A 22002-nucleotide genomic window follows, 5' to 3' on the forward strand; every position below is an offset into this window, starting at 1 on the left:
ACATAGAAACCTAGAGAGGGAAAGAGAAAGCTTTCGGCCATGGCTGGCCGAGATTGAGCTTGTGAAGTGTAGATCAAAAAATATTTTCTTCAAGCATTTCAACTCTTTAGAAGGTGTGTAACAACGTGGGATTGATCCTAGGGCAACAAGAACAAGTATTAATTCAAGGCACAAATTTTAGTCAAGTTGAGAAGTCAAGTGTTAAAGGTAAGGTTTAATCTTCTTTTACATGTATTGAGGATGGTTTGAGCATGTTGTAATGTGTAGTTATGGATGAAATTCATGAAATTATGTATGTTGGTGTTGAGGCCGTGTGGCTGTTTTGTGTAGGAATGGTGAACAAATTTTATTTAGTATTTGGTTGTTGTTGTTATGGATTTTATGATGAAAATGAAAGGATTTAATGGTTCAAGTTGGAGTTGTAATTTACGTAATTTTGTTGTAGAAGTTAATATGATGTTAATATAGTTTGTTGCATTTATGTAAATGATGTTGTTAACGTGTGGTTGGTCGTATAGTTCATGAAGTTGGAAGAAAAGAATGTGTTGTTGTTATTCTTGTTGAACTTGGAAAGTTATATGTTGTATTGTGTGTTGGTTGGGCTATTTCGGAGTATTGTATGGGCTATCCGGAGTGTTCTCGGGTCATGTTTGAATAGTCTCGGGTTGATACTTGAATGCATGATTAGTGGTGTTGGCTTGGTTGTATGTGGTTGGTTTGAATATAAGTGAAACGTCGTCTAATTATCTAGAAAGGAGTTATTAACGTTAGGATACGTTTTGAATCCCTTCGTAGCTTAACCGTAGTTCTTGACGTCTTAATATAGGTTGAGGTTCTATTGGGCAGCGTATACGTGTTGTGTTGCGAGTAAACGCTAAAGGTATGTAAAGCCTATCCTTTCTTTCTTTTGGCATGTCCTAGATGTAAGTATGAAACGATATGAGCTTTGGGGTAATTCTATTCATAAGTTCGAGCATGTATTATGATTCTTATTCACTTCTTGATATTAGAATTCTTAAAATAGTCAAGCTACGCCTCGAGCTTTCTATATGATCGGATAGTAAATGATTCATGAAAGTTTCTATTCTGAAAAACTCTATAATGACTAATGACCATAACGTTTATAAGCTGTCTCGTATTAATTTGATACATGGCTATGATCCCTGAGGCTTTATTTTGATATAGTTCATAATGATATTCAAAGAGTACTGAGTATGACTATTAGCGTTGATTAGTATACTTATCTATTGAGTCTCAAAAGATGATTTATATGCATATGGTTACTCACTACTCTGCTCGTGCATACTGTTATTACATCTTTCACTGAGTCCCGGGCCAGGACACGTTCTCGTGCACAGATCCACTGCATTGTTCACCGAGTCCCTCACTAGAGGGCCGGGACACGTTATATGTATATGTATATGATGATATGATGATATGATGATACGGGGATGGCGGCCAGGATGGCATATGATGATTTTATTCACCGAGTCCCTCATTAGAGGGCCGGGACACGTTATATATACATATGTACAGGATGATTATCCAATTATGTCACTAAGTCCCATAACGGGTCAGGTATGATATTGACACGCATAATTTATGTTTCAAAGGCAAGCCTTGTGATTTTCTGGTTATTGTACTAGTTTTCTATACTCCTTATTTCAGTATGATCCTGTTTACTGTATTTCATGCTTTACATGCTCAGTACATATTCCGTCTCGACCCCCTTTCTTCGGGGGCTTGCGTTTCATGCCGCGGTACGGATACTCGCTTCGGTGATCCGACTTAGGATTTCTATTCAGCTATCTTGGAGTGCTCTATTGTCCCGGAGCCTAGATTTTGGTACAGATTCTCTTATAGTATATATGTGTTTATCCAGGGGTACGGTGGGGCCACTTCCGTCATATATTCTTGTTGTCACTCTTGAGGTACGTAGACATATGTGTGGGTTGTATATAGTTGTTGTTCGGATTGTGTACGTATGACTTATGTTTTGGGACGTTCCCGTTCGTAGTGGCGGCCTTGTCGGCTTGCGTATATGTATGTGTTTTGGGATCTTGTATGTAGTGGCGACCTTGTCGACTTGCGTATATATAGTTGGGGCGTTCCCACGTATGATGATAACCTTGCGCTTATATACGATGTTATGTTGAAAGTTATAACTCTCGGGGGGAACGGGTTGTTGTGATATGTGTATATATGCGACGAGTTTGAGACGACGTCATGCCCTTCTATATATGAGTTCCTTATTATGCTAGTTGTGGATCGATTATAGTTATCAGGTGTATACGAGTGTCGGCTCGGGCACTAGTCACGGCTGCGAGGTTGGTCGTGACAAAGATCTTCGACGGTGGCCGCACATTGCCATCTTCTTTCTTTTCCTCCTTATCTCTATTCTCCTTTTTCAAAATCCGGTGAGAACTTCTTTATGTGCCTTTTTTTCCCTTGCAATAATAGCACTCAATATATTTAAGTACCTTCTAGATTTGCTTCTATTATGTTCTCTATTTTGAGAACCACGATTCTTGCCTCTCCCCCAGTGTCGATCACCAAGACATCGATGAGGAGGAACCTTGAGATTTCCTTCTCATTTCTTCATTAAAAAGCGCTCTTGGCAAGATTCATAGAGATCACACCATCGGAGCGAGAATTTGATAATGAAGTTCTAATAATTTCCCAAGAATACGGTAGGAACCAAGTAGAAACAAGCCTTGAATTTCTTCATCAAAGTTAATGCCCATAGCGAGATAAGCGGTTCATGATCCCCTAAAAAATATTCGGATGATCGTCATTGCGGAACCATCGTGGAATTTTAAACCCAACATTTGCTTTATCAAAAACATCTTGTTGTTACGTTTTCAGAAGCATACAAACTTTCAAGGTGCTCATGGGTCGAGCATGTGTCTCCCCAGAAATATGGTTCAACACATTATCGTCAACCCACTATCTAATAAAGCCGCAAACCTGCCGATGCAATAAATTCCACTCTTCATCTGATTTATTATCAGGCTTTTTAGTGGCAAAGACAGGTTGATGAAAATTCTTGACATAGAGCAAATCTTCCATTTTGCCCTTCCAAATGGCATAATTTACGCCACTCAAAGTAACCGTTGTACTAGTGTTGGCTTCCATTGTTTATCACAAATACAAATACTATCAGAGACCAAAGTAATTATTTTCTGATGTGGAAGTTCAGACTGTGCTGCAACCACAAAGCATACTTAGACAGAACCTTGGCTCTGATACCACTTGTTGGGAATAAAATAGACCCGCAAAAATAATATTTACGGTATTAGTGATAAACGCGGAACACTAACTTATGGTTAAATCAGCAAGAATAAAATGCAGGAATAATGACACCAAGATTTTACATGGAAACCCTTGAATAAGGGAAAAACCACGACGAAGAAGGTGATATCACTATAGTAAGGAATTTTACAACGTGTAGTCACGAGTATAAATACTCCAAAGACCACTACACTCTCAAAAAGAAAAAACACTCTTTTGATTTTTCCCACCTCACTACAATATCCCTCACACTTTATTTTTCTTCACAGACTATTTTCTTACACTCTATGGAATACCTTGCTCTCTATAATTTTTTTCCTCTCGTTTCTGGTGTGTTTAAAGATGATGGAGAGCTTGCTATTTATAGGGATGAAATGTGCCATTTTTCATCCTTGGATTTAATTTGGCCGGTCTTAAAATTCAATCTTTTGCAACTATTTTTGAAAAAAGTTGCAATTTGGCTAGTGATAAATTTTTTCTTTGCAATCATGAGGATGGACCCCACAAATGTACTCGCCAGCCAATATGCTCAGTGCAATACGCAACACAAAGGAAACTTTTTTCTCATTAATCTCCATGTATAAAAGGAAAAGGTGTCTTGATATCTTCTCCATATCAAAGAGTGAGGAAAAAAATGGCAGAATTGTTCATTAAGCAGGCAAATCTGTATTCAAAGGGTCGACCAAGTTACCCGGAAGAACTGTTCAATTTCATTTCTTCGAAGACACGTTGTCATAACCTTGCTTGGGATGTTGGCACTGGTAATGGCCAGGCTGCTAAATCTGTAAGCCTCTCATCTTATTCCCACCTAGATTTTTTCTTTTCTTTGGTTGAAGGATATGTTATATAGCTACAGCAAAAAGGAGTAAGGACCCTGAGAGAAATTAAATTGCGTGGTCTTTTTTCACTTTATTCCAAATATGCAAAACGGGAAATAAGAAATAATGTAGGAATTTTTTCACTCTGACATCTTACTTTAAACAGGATTGTAAGAGATTCTAAAAATATTGTAGTATTTATTAGAAGTGATTAATATTAATTATGCCTAGGACAAGATATAATACTTTGTGAAAAGGTGTTAGATATACAATTATTCTTTGTGAAAAATATATGTGGATACATGTATTCTCGAAAATTCAGGTACGTCGGTTACTAGTTGAATCTCTATAAGTACCTACCCCATATGTCCGAACTTTGATCAATAGAGTTATTCGATATTTGTGCTAACGAGAGGTAACAGAATCTCGTGAAATAGTCGAGGTGCATGCGAACTGATCCGGACACCACGGTTACAAAAAAAAAAAAAAAAAAAAGAAGATAAAAAGTAAATACAGTACCTATCCAATATGCAGAAATTAAGCACTTGAATTTCTTCATCCTTTGGTTCTTTATCACTTTACTTCCTTCCGGAGTCTAGTGTCAATTCATTGCAAATTTTCTACATAAATAGTTGTTAGAACTAAGAGTTCAACAAAATTTCTATTTGAGTGTACACTAAAAGATTCTTGAGTGATTTGTTGTATCTTGAAACTAGGACACCACTTTGCTATTTCCACCTGGATAGCAACGAAAATCTAATTAAAAGAAGATAACGCCTTTTATAGCGTGCACCAAACGATTTCTTATATCTATAATCTCGTCTTCTCTTATTCATAACCACTATGTCTTAGCTTGTTTGTTGATTGACCGTTTTCTTAGTGTTTCCATCTTTGATATTTTTCCAACATATACATGTATGTCATAATTGGCTAGCACTATTTCTTTTAGTTCAAATGTATAAAGTTGAAGTCCTTGGCCACGGATGTTGGCTCTAAGCGTGCAGTCCCTCTTTGTTGCCTATACTTCCCGTCTTCTAAATTACAAAATTTGGAAACACTTTTAGCTACAGTAACTAATGTCAAATGATTCCCGTGTTTCGAACTTTGATTATAGCTTGTTACTTTATTATTAATTAAGGCTATAATCACACGATGAGCGCTTGCATGAACAATTCTCTCATACTAGATTATCTAACTTGATGTTGATCTGTTGATAAATTGTTCAGCGTTGTAATATACACAAGAAGAGTTCAACTACAAGCATTCCCTAGTAGTGTAGCCTCTTTTTTTGCTTCAAACAATTGATGTTGTCCTAATTGATCCAAACAAATGATGTTATTTTAATTGCTCCAATGTTATTGTCCAAAATGGTAACGGTTGGGGCATATTGAAGACCAACTATTAATAGGTGACATATGTGAGTCACTTCCTTAAGTTCAGTGACATATTTGAGCCTTTTCCCGTTTCCTCAGTTGGCTAAGCTGTACAAGAGAGTAGTAGCCACAGACACAAGTCCTAAGCAGCTGCAATATGCAACGAGGGTACCTAATGTTCGATACGTTTGTACCTCTCCCAAGATGTCAATGGCTGAAGTAGAAAATAAAATAGGAGCAGAGTCAAGTGTAGACCTGGTAACAATTGCTGCAGCTCTTCATTGGTTTGATCTCCCGACTTTCTACCAACAAGTGAAATGGGTGCTCAAGAAACCAAATGGAGTAATCGCGGCCTGGTCCTACACTGTGCCACAAGTAAATAGCTCAGTTGATGCAGTTTTTGATCAATTTTACTACAATGATGCTGGGCCTTATTGGGAATCTCCAAGAAAGTTGGTCGATGAAAAGTACAAAACTATTGATTTTCCATTTGAGCCTGTGGATGGTTGTGGTCACAGTGGACCGTTCCAGTTCAAGATTGAGAAAGCCATGGACTTGGATACTTATTTCACATACTTGAAGTCATTGTCAGCTTATCAAACTGCAAAACAAAAGGGTGTTGAGCTCTTGACAGGTGATGTAGTTGACAAATTCAATTGTGCTTGGGATAAAATTAGCCAGAAAACTGTAATTTTCCCACTTTACTTGAGGATTGGCAAAGTAGGGAATTTGGATTCTCTTCCAGGAGCATAGAGCACATGTAGCAACTAAGCATTTAATCACCCTTTTCCCTACATTTTCAAGATAATGAACACATTCGCAGGCATGTGATCTCATGTAGCCTCAGATAAATTTACATTCTTGGGCCAGAATTGAGTATTCGTGCAATATTAAATATAAGATAATCAATCATAGCATCTTTCAAATGCAAAACTAATTTCAGGGAGTTGCATCCTGATTACCAGTTAGGAAGTATACATGACAAAATGGAAGGTCATTAATGTATGAAAACTGGAGTAGCCACATCTGAGAAATAATCGAACGAGAAAAGTTGATCAAACCTAACTTTCTGAAGGTAAACATGTTACAGTAAAAATTTGATAAAGAAAGAACATACAAGATAGGAAAACAGAAGAAGCTTGAGGCATGATATTTTCACTTTCTCAAAAGAGTGGTTGCTTGACAATAGGTGATAACCGACAATGTTTTTATGGGATACAACAAGCCTGGTACCAGTTTATCTTAACAGTAAAAGATAAAATGACAAAAAATACTTTATTTTTACTTCAATATCACAAACTATACTGCAAAACAATAGACAAAGAAGTGGGAGCCCTTTCAAGGACTATTTTAGGCTAGCTGCTAATGAAATTGGAAAGAGACCACAGGCACATCAGTATGAAGAAGCCTTTATCTTCCCTTTATCTCGAAGACCAAATGATTTAGCTGTTTTATCCATGATCCACCTGATAAAACGTGAACAAGTTGTTAACGAATAAGAGCCTACAGCAGCATATATTATACTATGAAATACATAAAGAAGGAGACAATACCTTTTCCAGCTGATTCTATGGGGCACTTTTCTTCCTTGTCCTTCCTTTCCTTCAACTAGCACCCAATCATCATTATTATAGTCCAAAACTACAGAGTCCTTTCTACAACTGCCTGTAAAATCATATTGTATACTATAATCTTCTATTGTAGCACTAGCACCTACCACTGAAGTCGATGGAACACTGTTATCACTTCTACCATCAAGAAATATCTTGTTTTCTTCTAATTTGCTTTGACTGTTGGCTACATCTAGTTGTAATTTATGCTCCAAATCACTATCAATAAGTGACACCAATTTTTCATCCATACACGCGGAGGGTCCAATACTTTGCTCATCAGCTATGTTTAATAGCGCATCAAGACCAGAATTCACAGTGGTAGCCTGATATTTTGTTGGTTCTAATTCATTGATACAATTCAAGATAAGCTTCGATTTTGGGTACTCACCTTCTACGTAACCAACCACAAACGGCCACTCCTTATCAGCATCAACATAGACCTTTTCGTTACGAATATTTTTAGTGTCACGTATCGTGGCATCAATGATCAAGAACCCGTCATCGTTCTTGTCTTTAAGTTGAACTGATGTTGGGATATTCTGTATCAACGTGGCACAAGCACAGAATTCACGGAGCTTAGAAAAGTTTTTATGAGTACAGAAGAAGTAAATCCCATATGGAGTGAAAACAATAGTTGTATCAGTAAAGTCATCACCCAAGAGCCATAAAAGAAAGCAGGAAGACTTTGGATTGGAGAACTTGGCTATTTTTGGTGGAGTTTGAATGACCACAACATCAGAATTTCCCCATAGTTGTTTCTTGTGTTGGATCCAATTTATGTAAAAGGTATTAAGCCTCTTCTTGAACAGCTCTGTGGTCATTTTTTCTCTTTGGGAATTGGATGAATGGGTGAGTCAAGGGCATAGACTTGTAGTTGTATATGAATTGGCAAATGACAATGGAGACACAAGACAAAGTAGGTACGAGGTCTTTGTTTTGATTCGTCAAAAAAAAAAGGGGGGGGGAGAGAGTGGTTTCCTAGGAATATCGTTGGAAATTTCATCATATAGTCCATGTAGCTTTGTTGAAAATTGAAATTGATGATATACTTCCTTCTCTTTTGTGACATAGTCCGTGAAGCTTCCTAGCTAGTTTTTAGTCACGAAGAGAAGGAAACAGATAATCAATTTTACTTTTCTACTTTCCAATTAACTTAATAAATATATAGGATGAGACTAATTAGTGCTAACAAGAATTAAATTTTTTCTTTCTTTTACTCCTAAGTTAAGGGACTGAAAATTCATCTTCTTCGATAACTTCACATATATTTTTCTTGCTACTACCAAATATTGTCCAAACGCCTATTGTATTGTCAAGATGGTACAGTAACCTTTTTTTATTATAATTCATTGGTTGTTCATAGTCTCTTCTGATATAAGAAATCCACTAGTGAAAGTATATTAAAGTGGATAGAAAAGAGAGAGAGAAAAAAAAAAAAAAAAAAAAGGATGAGAGACAAAGAATAGATGAGGATTCAGAATTTTAATTTGATGGGTTCAACTTTTAGTTTTTATGAAGCCAGTTTCCATCCCAAAAGTCAATCAAGCCTTTGAAATCAGTAAAAATAGTCGTCACAATTTTAGTTTCTACTTTCAACGAGAATTTCTAAGTTTGACAAATTTTCTAACTTCTTAGCACTAAACTCATTATATATGTAAAATAATGGATTCATAAATAACATTTATTCAAATTTTTATTAGGTTTTCACATATACATTATGCTTCGCGTCAAAAATATTGGGTCTAGATGAAACCGTCGTCCAAGAACGAAATTTGACACTAACCTCATTTTTAAGAATGATTCTGATTCATTTCGAGTTTATACCTCTCTTACTCTTTTACTGATAAATAACGTAGTATTTCAATTAAGACAGGCCACCAGCCCATTATAAAGCTCTGCTAACATTTTTACGTCATCCTTCACAAGCCTAAGCCTTGGTATCTGGGTTGGGCTTATACAAGGATCCAAGATTTTTTACAAAGTTTGATTTTAAATTTTTGTCCCAGTCAAAGAAATTAGGGGAAGAATTAGGGGAAAAGGACACAAATGGCCGCTGGGCCCAAAATAAACCCACGCCCTGGCCCAAGTTTTCTCAAATCCAAAAAGTAGCCCCTAAACAATTCCCATTCGGTAGCCAAAATCTGTAGTAAGCCTTTTGTGGCACTAACAGTCGCCAAAGGCTAGCCGGCCCAACAACCCAAGCGGTTTTTTTATTAAAAAAAAAAATCAGACTTTTTGTGGTGACTAAAAGTTGCCACTAAAGGCCTGCTACAGAAAAATTAGGCTTTTTAGTGGCAACTAAAAACATGTATAATATGTGTATATTTTGTAAGAAATATTCCAAAAAAATTTGAGGCGATTTTTGTATATAATATGTATCATTTGTGTATAAAAATATGTATCAGTACCTATCTGTAATGTATAGAAACTGTATAAAATATGAATCACTAAGATATGTATCATTTGTGTATATAATGTGTATTATAGAATAGAAAATTGTATCATTTTTGTATATAATATGTATCATTTTTGTATGGTAAGTGTATATATAATTCCAGCATGTGTATATAAACTGTATCAGTCTTGTATAAAAAGTGTATCATAGGTATAAAAAAGGTATCATAGAAATCGTATCATTGTGGTATATAATATGTATCACTATTGTATATGTAAAAAAAAAATATCATATCATTATTGTATAATAAATGTATAATTAACATATAATTTATGTATAACAAATGTATAATTAATTCCAACATATGTATATAAACTGTATTATTCTTGTATATAAAGTGTATCATTCTTGTGTATAAAGTGTATATATAATTTCAGCATATGTATATAAATTGTATCATTCTTGTATATACTACTAAATATATACAAATTATACATATTTTGGGATATTTAACCTTTAGTGGCGACCTTTTTAATTGCCACTAAAAAGCCTGGTTTTCTATAGCAGGCCTTTAGTGGTGACTTTTGTCTGACTTTTTTTTCCTTAAAAGCGCTTAGGCTGCTGGGCCGGCCAGCGCTTGGCATTATTTTGGGTCGAGCGGACTCCTGGGAGTACTAGGCCCAAGTATTGGCCAAATGTGGAATTACTTTGGGCCATTGGACACACAGTGTCCTTTTCCCATGAATTAGGGGGTTATTGGCACTTACGCCCCTATTTTGTGCTGGTCTTTCCCTCATAACAAACAATTTTTCGCAGGGCATAACCGCATAATTTTATATTTTGGCATCAAAATATCCCACAAGTTATGCTCTGTGCTTTTAACGAACTTATGCTCGCTAGACATAATTGCTAAATGGAAAAAAAATTAAAGACCGACCCATTTGAATGCACGTGCAATCTCTTCAAAACAACATTAGCGCTACAAACCAGCCAAAACGTCTCATTCCTATTCTTTTTTTTCCCTCCTCCATCTTCTTCCTCAGCTTATGTCTATCCTTTAATTTGAATTGGTTCGGTTGAAGAAACTTGAAATACATCATTGTTGGTGTTTTGTTGAGCTTGAGTATTTAAGAAGACAAAATGAATCTATTGATTTTTGAAGGTTTTCTAAAAGATTGGATTGACATGATTCGGAAACTTCTTTCTAATAATTGGTACTCTATCAATATTAATGGCAATAGACATTATTTCTTCCATTCCAGTAGAGGTACCAAACAAGGTGATGCCTTTTCCCCATCTCTTTTTATTATAGGGCTGACTTCTTACTAGACTAATGGATCAATTAAAAAATGAGAGCTTTATTCACTATTCTGCTGATAAAAAAAGCCCTGTCATTACTTACCTCAGTTTTGCAGATGATACTATTCTGTTTTCTTCCGGTGACCATCTTTCTCTGATTGCCATGATGAACAAGCTAAATATTTATGAAAAATATTCTGAGACAACTAGTAAACAAGAGTAAATCTTACTTTCTAGTAGCTCCAAAGACCAACTGCTCCACAATACATGACATGAAAGGTATCAGTGGCTTCTCTCACTTTAACTTTCCTTTTAATTATCTTGGAAGTCCTATTTATTGAGGTAGGAAAAAAATTGTTTATTTTGGAGGTTTCTCTCCAAAGTTGTTGCTAGAATTCAATCCTGGCTTACTTTTGGTGGTAAAGCTGTTTTGATCAAATCAGTACTGCACTCTCTCCCATTGCACCTTCTCTCTCTAGTGGAACCTCCCAAACCACCATTTTCCTTATTCAGAAGTATATTGCTATTTTTTTTTCTGGGGTGACAATCTTTGGTAAGAATAAATATCACTAAAAATCTTAGAAGGACCGTTGTTTTCCTAAAGAGGAAGATGGGGTTGGTTTTAGATCCCTACAAGATATGTGCTTGATTGCTAGTGCTAAGATTTGGTGGAACTTCAGAACTGAACCTTCTCTTCTAAAGAATTTCATAGAAGCTAAGTACTGTCCAAGGGCACATCCTATCTCTAAGAAATGGCCCCCTAGACAGTTCCATATCTGAAAAAGAATGGTTGAAATAAGAAGATATTGTGAGCACAGTACTAGAAAGTTGATGAAGGAAATCTTTCCTTTTGGTGGGACAACTAAACTAGAAAGGGCCCTTTAGCCCATATCACCCATCAATATTGCAAGTCCAAAAAGATCAAAGTTTCAAACTATATCATTGATGGAGAATGAAATATTGACAAACTCGTCAATTTAATTCCAAACTCCATGATCATGGCCATCAAGATTTACAAATATGGCATTGGCTTCCCAATCTGTAAACATAATTATAATGGGATCTTCACATGTAAATCCGCTTGGAAATTCCCGAGATTGACTAGAGCTATGTTATACTCCACATTTCCAGAGCCTGAGCGTGACACATGCTTCCTCAAACATTGACAATCACGTTGTTACTACATAATTTAAACTCACGTTGACAGTATTATATTTCGTATTTTTGTGCGCCGGATTATTCGCAAGCTGAGGTGGGGCCCACACATTGAGATTTTTTTGGGACATGTGACAATTTATACGAATCACATATGCGAAGTTAAACATAACTCAAGAAGGACCCTTGAGCCAAATCAAAGTGGAAGTCCTCCAAACAAATATTTTTAAGTAACGTTTTCGGGTGATCGACTTAGAGGGCAGAAACGGTATTATAAGTTTAGAATTTGGAAACATACCAAATACAGAAGTTGTAGATAATTGAATTAGCTTTCCAACCATAGGTCGTGGGTCCACAGGTGATATCGGGACAATGAGATATGGACGTTTTAAGGCGGAAAGGTCAGTGGGCTAGGCCCAAACCGGGCCCAACCGGGTTAGGCCCATGACCCATGTTTATTTAAGTGATAAATCAGCCTTTTCTCCTCATTTTTCAGAACAAAACACCCAGAAAATTCTGGAGAAAAAAGAGAAGAGAGCTTAGAGAGAAAAGATCAATTTTGACCAAAATCTGAGCCCCGAATCCGAAGCCGTGAAGAGAAAAGTGTTCTACGTTGCGTTGCCTCCAATTTGAGCTAAAAATCGACCAAAAAGAAGGGGGTGGACGTGGTGGCTGCACACTTGAGGTAATATTAAGGTTCCTTTTCATTGCTAATAAGTTTATTTAGAGTTCTACCGAACTAGAACGGAGAAAATAGTGTGATAAATTCATTTGTTGGCGTTGTGAATCATGGAATGAGATTTGAAGAGAATTTTGAATGAAAATGAATGTATTCAACTTGTAGAATGTGGAGGATGTTTCTATTGATGTTGTTAGTATTAATTTCGACTTCGTTACGGAAATAAAAAGAATTATGAAATAGTTATATCGCGAATTGGTTGGTTGGAAAATTTGGAAAATAATGTGTGGGCTATTCTATGGAATATTTTGGAGCTGGAAATATTATGTTTGTTGGTATTGTTGATAATGATTTGGCCGAGTTAAATTCTCGGGGATGTCCAATTTATAGGGAGGTCTTTGTCGAAATTTGTAGAAAAAGTAATAGCTTGGAATTGGGTTCTTCGATGTTTATGGCTAATGTTCGATGCCTACGATGTTATTGTAGATCGTGAGAAGTCGAGGCTTGAGTTGGATTAGCTTAGGAAGCGATCGAGGTATGTAAGGCTTACTTTTTCCTCTTGGCATGTCTTAGACGTACTAAGGTATGACATGACTTGTGCTTTGGGGTAATTCCGCTCTTACGTTCGAGTATGTGTATGATCCTTAATTGCTCATAATGTGACACACTTCATATAGTCCTTAAGTCTTATGTATGTTTGGGTTTCAAATAGTGAATAAAGGATTTTGTTCCTAAAAGATTTTAAGTCTAAAAACGTCCCTAACTTTTGCAAACAAAACCGGATTACCTCGATATGCTTGAAATGATCCTCTAACGTACAATGACTTAAGTTTACATAGGCGGACTCGGAATGATTTGATATACGACTATGGCCTCTATTATACTTTGATATACTTATGATATAAGATGTGTTTCGAGTACCGTCCGAAGGCTATTTGATATGACTATTGTCCGAATTTTTTAAATGATGATTCATGTTGACTACTTCATTGAGTCTTTGAAAATATTTTATGTGCATATAGTTTCTCACTACGTGCTCGTGCCGGCCTCAATATGTCCTTCAGCTTGCGTCCGGGCCGGGGCATGTATTCGAGCACCTCATTGCATTGTTCACCGCGTCCCTCACCGGAGGGCCGGGGCACGTTATATTTACCGCGTCCCTTGCTAGCGGGGCGGGGCATGTTATATGATATGATGATATGGGAGAGGTGGCCGGGATGGCATATGATGATTCTTTACCGCGTCCCTCACTCGAGGGCGGGGCACGTTACATGCACGTACGTATGTTATGATTTTGATTTACCGCGTCCCTCATTAGAGGGCCGGGGCACGTTACATGAACGGTTTATATATGTGTGTTATGATTTTACTCACCGCGTCCCCTCCTCGGGGGCGGGGCACGTTATATGTTCATATGATGATTTTATGACATTGATATGCGTAATACATGTTTGCAAAGGCAAGTTTTATGATTTTACGTACTCCTTACTTCGGTATGATCCCGCTACTACGTGTCATGCTTTACATACTCGGTACATATTCCGTGCGACCCCCTTTCTTCGGGGCTGCGTTTCGCCGCGCGGTACACCCGGATGGTGAAGACTTTAGTAGGAGACATTCCGGCGGGATCGGCGAGCTCCGGTTCCTCGGAGCGCTACCGAGTCGAGCATTATGTTATGACGGTTTGTATATGTTAGAGACTTTGCGGTGAGTGTTGTGGGTATAAGACGTCGGTTATGTAAGCGGCTATGTCGGTAGACGATTTGTTACGCATTGTATTATAAGTCCTATATTGTTTTATATGTTCCCGATTTTCATTGATTCGAGAAAGGAAAAATGTACACTATTCTCCAAAATTTTCATTATGTATTTGTGTCATAATGCGAGGGCCGGTGTGATTATAAGAACTATGTGAGTCAGCGGGTTCGCTCGGCCCTAAATAAGGGTCGGGTGCCCATCACGCCCTAACGGAAATTAGGGTGTGACAAGCTAATACTATGATTGCTTCTAATTGTTGGCATCCTAAGCTGCCCTTCCAGGTTTCATTTTTTATGTCCAGGATGTTAGCAAATAAAATTCCTACTGATACTGCTCTATAGATTCAAAGCATGTGGTCCTTCCAGATGTTACTGTTGCAACTCTCATAAGGGTGAAAACGCTAACCATCTTTTCAGAAATGGTGAAATAGCCAATGATATATGGAACTTTTTTTGTTCTAGTTGTGACACTATCTCTTGTACTATCTCTTCTGACAAAGATATCGGGGTGACTGCTATGAATTAGTGGCTTCATAAGCCTAAAATAAAGTCCATGCTATGCTCTTTCAATGCCTTTTAACTATTATTTGTTGGGAAATATATAAAACAAGGTGTACTTATAGATTTGAAGGCATCGAATACACTCTGAGAAGGGTCATTGATTGATTATTAATCATTTTTTAAACTAGATATAGATGGACGCACGAAGGGCAACCAAGGCAACTTAGGAGGAGGAGGAATGCTTAGAGATGAGAATGGGCATTTCTTGATGGCTTTCTCTGCCTATTATGGACACTGCAACAACAATACCGTAGAGACCAAAGCTATCTTGATGGGGCTGAATTGGTGCCTCAACAATAGCTATAAAAACATCAACATCGAATCGGATTCTAAACTGGTTATTGGCATGATCAATGGTGACACTCACATTGCTTTGCAAGTGATCTTATTCAAAAGATCAACATGACAAAGAATCAGGGCAATATTAACTTCAAACACTGCTTTCGCGAAACTAACACAGTTGCCGACTACTTAGCTAACCATGGAGAACTCTCCCTACGAGCGTTAAATCTCTTTTGAAGAATGATTTCAAAGAACGACCCTCTTTCCGGATCAAAATTAGAACTAATCATTATGAAATTCCTCATGATTAGTAAGGAGCTTATTTTTGTATAGCTTATATAGCTAACTTGCCTCTCCAGGATTGTAAGGATAAACTTTCTATACACTTTAACCGTAAAGATATCCCCCTAACCTTAACTTATCAAGCAAATTTTTGTACGGGGGATGAAATCGTCATCCTTCTTGTAACTCAAACGAGGCTTGGTCACTACATCACCTCTTTGTACATTCTTTTCATGGAATTAAAGGATGGGGTCATGTCATACCCCCCCCCCCCCCAACCAACCGATGGAGGTTTTTTGGAAAAAAAAATTATAATAATAATAATAAATCAAAACCAACTAAAATTCAAAATGAAATTAATAATATGAAAAGTAGATCAAGTAATTTTTTAGTACTAACATATTAAAGTGTATAATTAAATCCTTTTACACTTACTGAGTCACTATAATTATGACATCTGAGCTTAGTGGTGTAGATTTAATTTGGAGATGCAAAATTCGGAAGACAGCTGAAAGAAGTTATGAAAATAACAGTCGGCACATTTTAGAAACAAAAAAGCCCAAACTTGAATGCTGACGCTAATACTAACACTGACGCTAAGGGGTCGTTTGGTATGATAGATAAGAAAAAATAGTCCTGATATAAAAATTTAGTACCATTTTATCCCACGTTTGGTTGGGATAAAACTACAGGATTACTAATTCCGGGATTAGTTATTCCGGTATTAAAGTTTTATTTTATCCCACATAGAGGGTGGAATAACAATCCCAGGATGACTAATCCCGGGATTAGTTATCTCGGGATAACTTGTTTCCCAACCAAACAAGCCCTAACACTAACACTCACGCCAAGTAATTCTAGACTTCGAGTATACAAACAAAAAGCGAATCCAGGAGCAATAAACTAGATGGAAAGTGATAAGCGGTGCTTGCTCAGATGGTAAGCACCTTGCACCTCCAATTCGAAGGTTATGGGTTCGCGTCACTAAAGCGGCAAAAAAAAGGGAGCTTCTGGAGGAGGGGTTTAAAAAAAAAAAAAAAAAACTAGACATAAATTTATTCTGAGCTCCCGTTTGGCTATAGATTTTGGAAGCTTTTTAAAAAAAAAAAAAATTGAAAATATTATTTGTTCATGGAATTTGATCAGGTTTTGAAAAAAATTTGAAGAAACTTTTTTAAGTAAAAGTTTTTCTTCCACTCACAAAATTTCAATTTTTTCTCAAGTAAAATACATGCTCAAACACAACTTCGAGTTCTAAAAATTATTTTTCTATACAACTTAATCCGTGTTCAAATGCTAGCTGAGTATAGGGGTGTTCATGGGTCGGTTTTGGGTTAAAACCAAAACCAAACCAATCTAGTCGGTTTTTAAAATTATTAAAACCAAACCAAACCAAATATAATACATATCCATTGGTTTGGTTTGGGTCGGTTTGGGTCGGTTTTTTGGTTTTTAGGAAAATTAACAGTATTTCTATCTTTCATTTTTTTTTCTACAATTAGGAGAGAATTTTGTATCCTTTTCCAACTTATAATCCGTTATTAGCCTTTTATTGTGTAATTTCTTGCATTATGGAGAAAATGTCTTAGGATTTATGATTTTAATTAAGTGAATAACGTTTATAAGAAATACAAAAAATTAATATAGGTAAATCTCAAATAGTTGTTTCTTTGAGTAAATAAGTTTGAATTCATGGATTTCTTTTCTAAAATCGGCTTAAGGTATAAAGTTCATTAGCCTATTAGAGGTAAATAAATTTTTTAAATAAATTTTTGCTTAAAAAGTATATAAATTATTTAAAAGTATTTATAAAAATTAATATATTGTAATATATAATTATAAAAATTATGTATAAATTTGTCGGGTCGGCTCGGTTTGATTTTTTTCTTCGGTTTGCTTTTAGTAAAATCAAAACCAAACCAAATATTATCGGTTTTTAAAAATTCAAAGTCAAACCAAACCTAACCCAAGTAAATATTGTTTTATTTAATTGGTTTGGTTTTAATTTTCGGATTAGATCGATTTTAAACCAAACCGTGAACACCCCTAGCTGAGTATATAGACATATTCCAAGTTCACACAGTCGTACATACTAGAAATTAGGAGTAATAAATTATTGGCCTAAATTATTCAAACCATCACGTCATAGGACTTACAATTTAACAACCATACGCATGTGTCACATTCATATTCTTGGGGTTCTCCGTGGTTTATATTTGTTGACAGGTGACAATGGAGACAGAAGACAAAGAATGTAAGAGGTCTTCGTTTAATTCGTTAAAAAAAAAAAAAAAAAAAAAAAAAAAAAGAGGTAAGAGAGTGGTTTCCTAGGAATATGGTTGGAAATTTCATCATATAGTCCATGTAGCTTTGTTGAAAATTGAAATTGATGATATACTTCCTTCTCTTTTTGTGACATAGTCCCTGTAGCTTCTCAGTGTTTAGTCACCAAGAGAAGGAAATAGATCATCAATTTTACTTTTCTACTTTCCAATTAACTTAATAAATACTATAGGATGAGACTAATTAGTGCAACAAGAATTAAAATTTTACTTTCTTTTACTCAAAATTTAAGGGACTGAAAATTCATCTTCTTCGATAACCTCACATATTTTTTTTTTTTTGCTACTACCAAATGTTGTCCAAACGCCTATCGTATTGTCAAGATGGTACCATAACGAAGCCAGGTTCCATCCCAAAAGTCAATCATAATTAGTAAAAATAGTTGTACACTTTTAGTTCCTACTTTTCTAAGTTTGACAAACTATCTATGTTCTTAGCACTAAACTTATTATATCTTTAAAATTATGAATTCATATATAACATTTGTTCAAATTTTATTAGGTTTTCACATATACATTATGCTTCGGGTCAGAAATATTGGGTTCAGATGAACCCGTCGTCATGATGAATGAAATGCGACACTAAGAAGGATATCCTAGTCTTTTAAATTTTAAGAATGATTCTGATCCATTCCAAATTTATACCTCATCTTACTCTTTTGCCGATAAATAACGTAATAGGTCATTTAAGACGGGCCATTATAGAGCTCTGCCAACATTGGTACGTCATCCTTCACAAGCCCAAGCCTTGGTATCTGGGCTGGGCTTATATCAGGATCCAAGAATTTTTACAAAGTCCGATTTTCAATTTTTGTCCCTATCAAAAGAATTGGTGGAAAAATCAGGGGGCCATTGGCACTAATGCCCTATTTTGTGCTAGTCTTTAATTTTTTCCCCTCATAACAAGCAGTTTTTTCACAGAGCATAATCGCATAAGTTTATATTTTCGCATCATAATACCACAAGTTACGCTCTGTACCCTAACGAACTTATGTTCACTTGGCATAATTTCGATTCTTTAAAGGACAAAAATTAAAGACCAGCCCATTTGAACGGCAGGTGCAATTTCTTTAAAATAACATCGGCACTACAAACCCGCCAAAATGTCTCCTTCCTGTTTTTTTTTTTTCCCTTCTCCTCCATCTTCTTCCTCAGCTTATGTCTATCCTTTAATTTGAATTGGTTCAGTTGAAGAAACTTGAAGTGCATCATTGTTGGTGTTTTGTTGAGTTGAGTATTTAAGAAGACAAAAAAGAATTTATTGATTTTTGAAGGTTTTTCCGAAGATTGGATTGACATGATTTGGAAACTTCTTTCTAATAATTGGTACTCTTATCAATATTAATTGCATAGATATGGTTTCTGCCATTCTGGTAGAGGCATAAAACAAGGTGATCCCCTTTTCCCATCTCTTTTTATTATAGGGGTTGACTTGTTACTAAACTAATGGATCAATTAAAAAATGAAAGCTTTATTTACTATTCTGTTGATAAAAAGTGTCATGTCATTACTCACCTCAGTTATGAAGATACTATTCTGTTTTCTTATGGGACAATCTCTCTAATTGTCATGATGAACAAGCTCAATATTTATGAAAAATGTTCTGGACAACTAGTAAACAAGAGTAGATCTTACTTTCTAGTAGCTCCAAAGACCAACTACTCCACCATACAAGAGATAAAAGGTATTACTTGCTTCTCTCGCTCTAACTTTCCTTTTAATTATCTAGGAAGTCCTATTTATTCAGGTATAAAAAATAAAAATAAAAATTTGGAGGTCTAATGGCCGAAGTTGTTGCTACAATTCAATCCTGGCACGGTGAGCTTCTTTCTTTTGGTGGTAGAGATGTTTTGATCAAATCAACACTACACTCTCTCCCATTGCACCTTCTATCAGTAGTGGAAACTCCAAAAATTGCTGATTTTTCTGGGGTGACAATGTTGGTAAGAATAAATATCCTTTGAAAAGCTTAGAAGGACCTTCGTTTTCCTAAAGAGGAAGGTGTGGTTGGTTTGTGTCCCTACAAAATATATGCTTGACTGCTAGTGCTAAGATTTGGTAGAACTCCAGAACTAAACCTTTTGTTATCAGGAATTGCATGGAAGCTTAGTACTGTCTAAGGGCACATCTCGTATCTAAGAAATGAGCCCCTGGACAATATCAAATCTAGTAAAGAATGGTTGAAACAGGAAGATATTGTGAGCACAACACTGGAAAGTGGGTAAAGGAAATTTTTCCTTTTGGTGGGACAACTGAACTGAAAAGGGTTAGCCTATCCCATCGATCAAGATTACAAGTCCAAAACGATCAAAGTTTCAGACTACATCAGTGATGGAGAATGGAATATTGACAAACTCCTCAATTCAGTTCCTAACTCCATGATCTTGGACATCAATAATATCAAGATTTACAAATATGGCATTGACTTCCCAATTTGGACACCTAATTGTAATGGGATCTTCACATGTAATCTACTTGGAAATCCCTGAGATTGACTAGAGATAATACTATGATTGCTGCTAAATGTAGGCATCCTAAGCTGCCCTTCAAGGTTTCATTTTTTATGTTAGGGTGTTAGCAAGTAAAATTCCTACTGATACTGCTCTCCATAGATTCAGAGTCTGTTGTCCTTCCAAATGTTTTTGTTGCAACTGTCACAAGATTAAGCAGACTGACCATCTTTTCAAGGATGGTGAGCTAGCCAATGATATATGGAACTTTTTTGGTTCTAGTTGTGGTGTTATCTCTTTTGCCATAGATATCGGGGGTCTGCTATGAACTGGTGGCTTCATAAGCCTAAAAATAAAGTCCATGCTATATATGCTCCTTCAATCCCTCGGAACTATTATTTTTTGGAAATATAGAAAGCAAGGTGTACTTATAAATTTGGAGGCATCAATGCACTATGAGAAGGGTCATTGTTCCAATTACTTACCTTACCGGATTGATCATTAATCTTCAATTTACTTCTTTGAAAATTGATGGACCCTGGCATACCTATTGTCATATGATCAAAAATCTAAAGCCTAAAATTATATTAAATGTATAAAATGGATCAAACCATACTTACTTTTTTTAAAAACTAAAAATACAGATGGATGCAGCAAGGGCAATCCAGGCAAATCAGGAGGAGGAATACTTAGAGATGAGAATGGGCATCTCTAGATGGCTTTCTCTGCCTATTATGGACACTATAGCAACAATATCGCAGAGACGAAAGCTATCTAGATGGGGCTGAATATGTGCATCAGTAATGGCTATTAAAACATCGACATCGAATCAGACTCTAAACTTGTTATTGGCATGATCACTGGTGACATTTGAATTGCTTGGCAAGTCAACGATCTCATCCAACAGATCAACATGACAATGAATCAGGGCAATATTAACTTCAAACACTGCTTTCGCGAAGCTAACACAATTGCAAACTACTTAGCTAACCATGGAGAAGAGACCAAGGAAGAACAATTCTTCACAGAAGATTTAACTCTCCTTACAAGAGCTAAATCTCTTTTGAAGAATGATTTCGAAGGACGACCCTGTTTCCAGGTATGGATCCTATTTTTGTATAGCTTATATAGCTAACTTCTCTCCCAGAATTGTAAGGATAAGCTTTCTTTACACTTTAACTGAAAAGATATCCCCCTAACGTTAACTTAGTGATTTTTTTTTTTTTGTACAGGCATGAAATCGTAATCCTTCTTGTAACTCAAAAGAGCTTGTTCACTACACCACCTCTTTGTACAGACTTTTGAGGGAATGAAAGGATGGGGTCATGCCATACCCCCCCCCCCCCCCCAAACCAACTGATGGTGTTTTTTTGGCAAAAAAATCAAAACCAACTAAAAATGAAAATGAAAATGAAATCAATAATCTGAAAAGTAGATCAAGTAATTTGTTACTAACATATTCCTTCCGTTTCAATTTATGTGAACCTATTTAATTGGGCACGAAGTTTAAGGGAAAAAAAAGACTTGACTTTTAAACTTGTGGTGTTAAATGAGTCACATATATTTTGTGTGATTATAAATTATTGAAAGAAGGTAAATTAATTCTAAATATAGAAAGAGATCATTTTTTTTTGCACAGGCTAATAAGGAAATATGTTCACATAAATTGAAACGGAGGAAGTATTCAAAATATATAATTAAATCC

The 22002-nt window shown here is 36.0% G+C and overlaps 2 protein-coding genes across 2 annotated transcripts; one reads left to right on the forward strand and one right to left on the reverse strand.

The window, feature by feature from the left end:
* Positions 1-3828: 3828 nt before the first annotated feature.
* LOC132048807 (uncharacterized) lies at positions 3829-6235 on the forward strand. Its single transcript, XM_059439491.1, has 2 exons — positions 3829-4075; positions 5582-6235. Exons 1-2 carry the CDS (start codon positions 3926-3928, stop codon positions 6233-6235), a joined length of 804 nt encoding a protein of 267 aa, XP_059295474.1. The 5' UTR covers positions 3829-3925.
* Positions 6236-6603: 368 nt separating this feature from the next.
* On the reverse strand, positions 6604-8042 carry LOC132050121 (FACT complex subunit SPT16-like). The gene is made up of 2 exons (XM_059441183.1): positions 7036-8042; positions 6604-6948 (listed from the first exon to the last, which is right to left on the reverse strand). The coding sequence occupies exons 1-2, from the start codon at positions 7914-7916 to the stop codon at positions 6876-6878; spliced, it is 954 nt and encodes a 317-aa protein (XP_059297166.1). The 5' UTR covers positions 7917-8042; the 3' UTR covers positions 6604-6875.
* Positions 8043-22002: the final 13960 nt, after the last annotated feature.

This window comes from Lycium ferocissimum, chromosome 3, assembly GCF_029784015.1.
Source record: "Lycium ferocissimum isolate CSIRO_LF1 chromosome 3, AGI_CSIRO_Lferr_CH_V1, whole genome shotgun sequence".
In the NCBI taxonomy this organism is placed as follows: Eukaryota; Viridiplantae; Streptophyta; class Magnoliopsida; order Solanales; family Solanaceae; genus Lycium; species Lycium ferocissimum.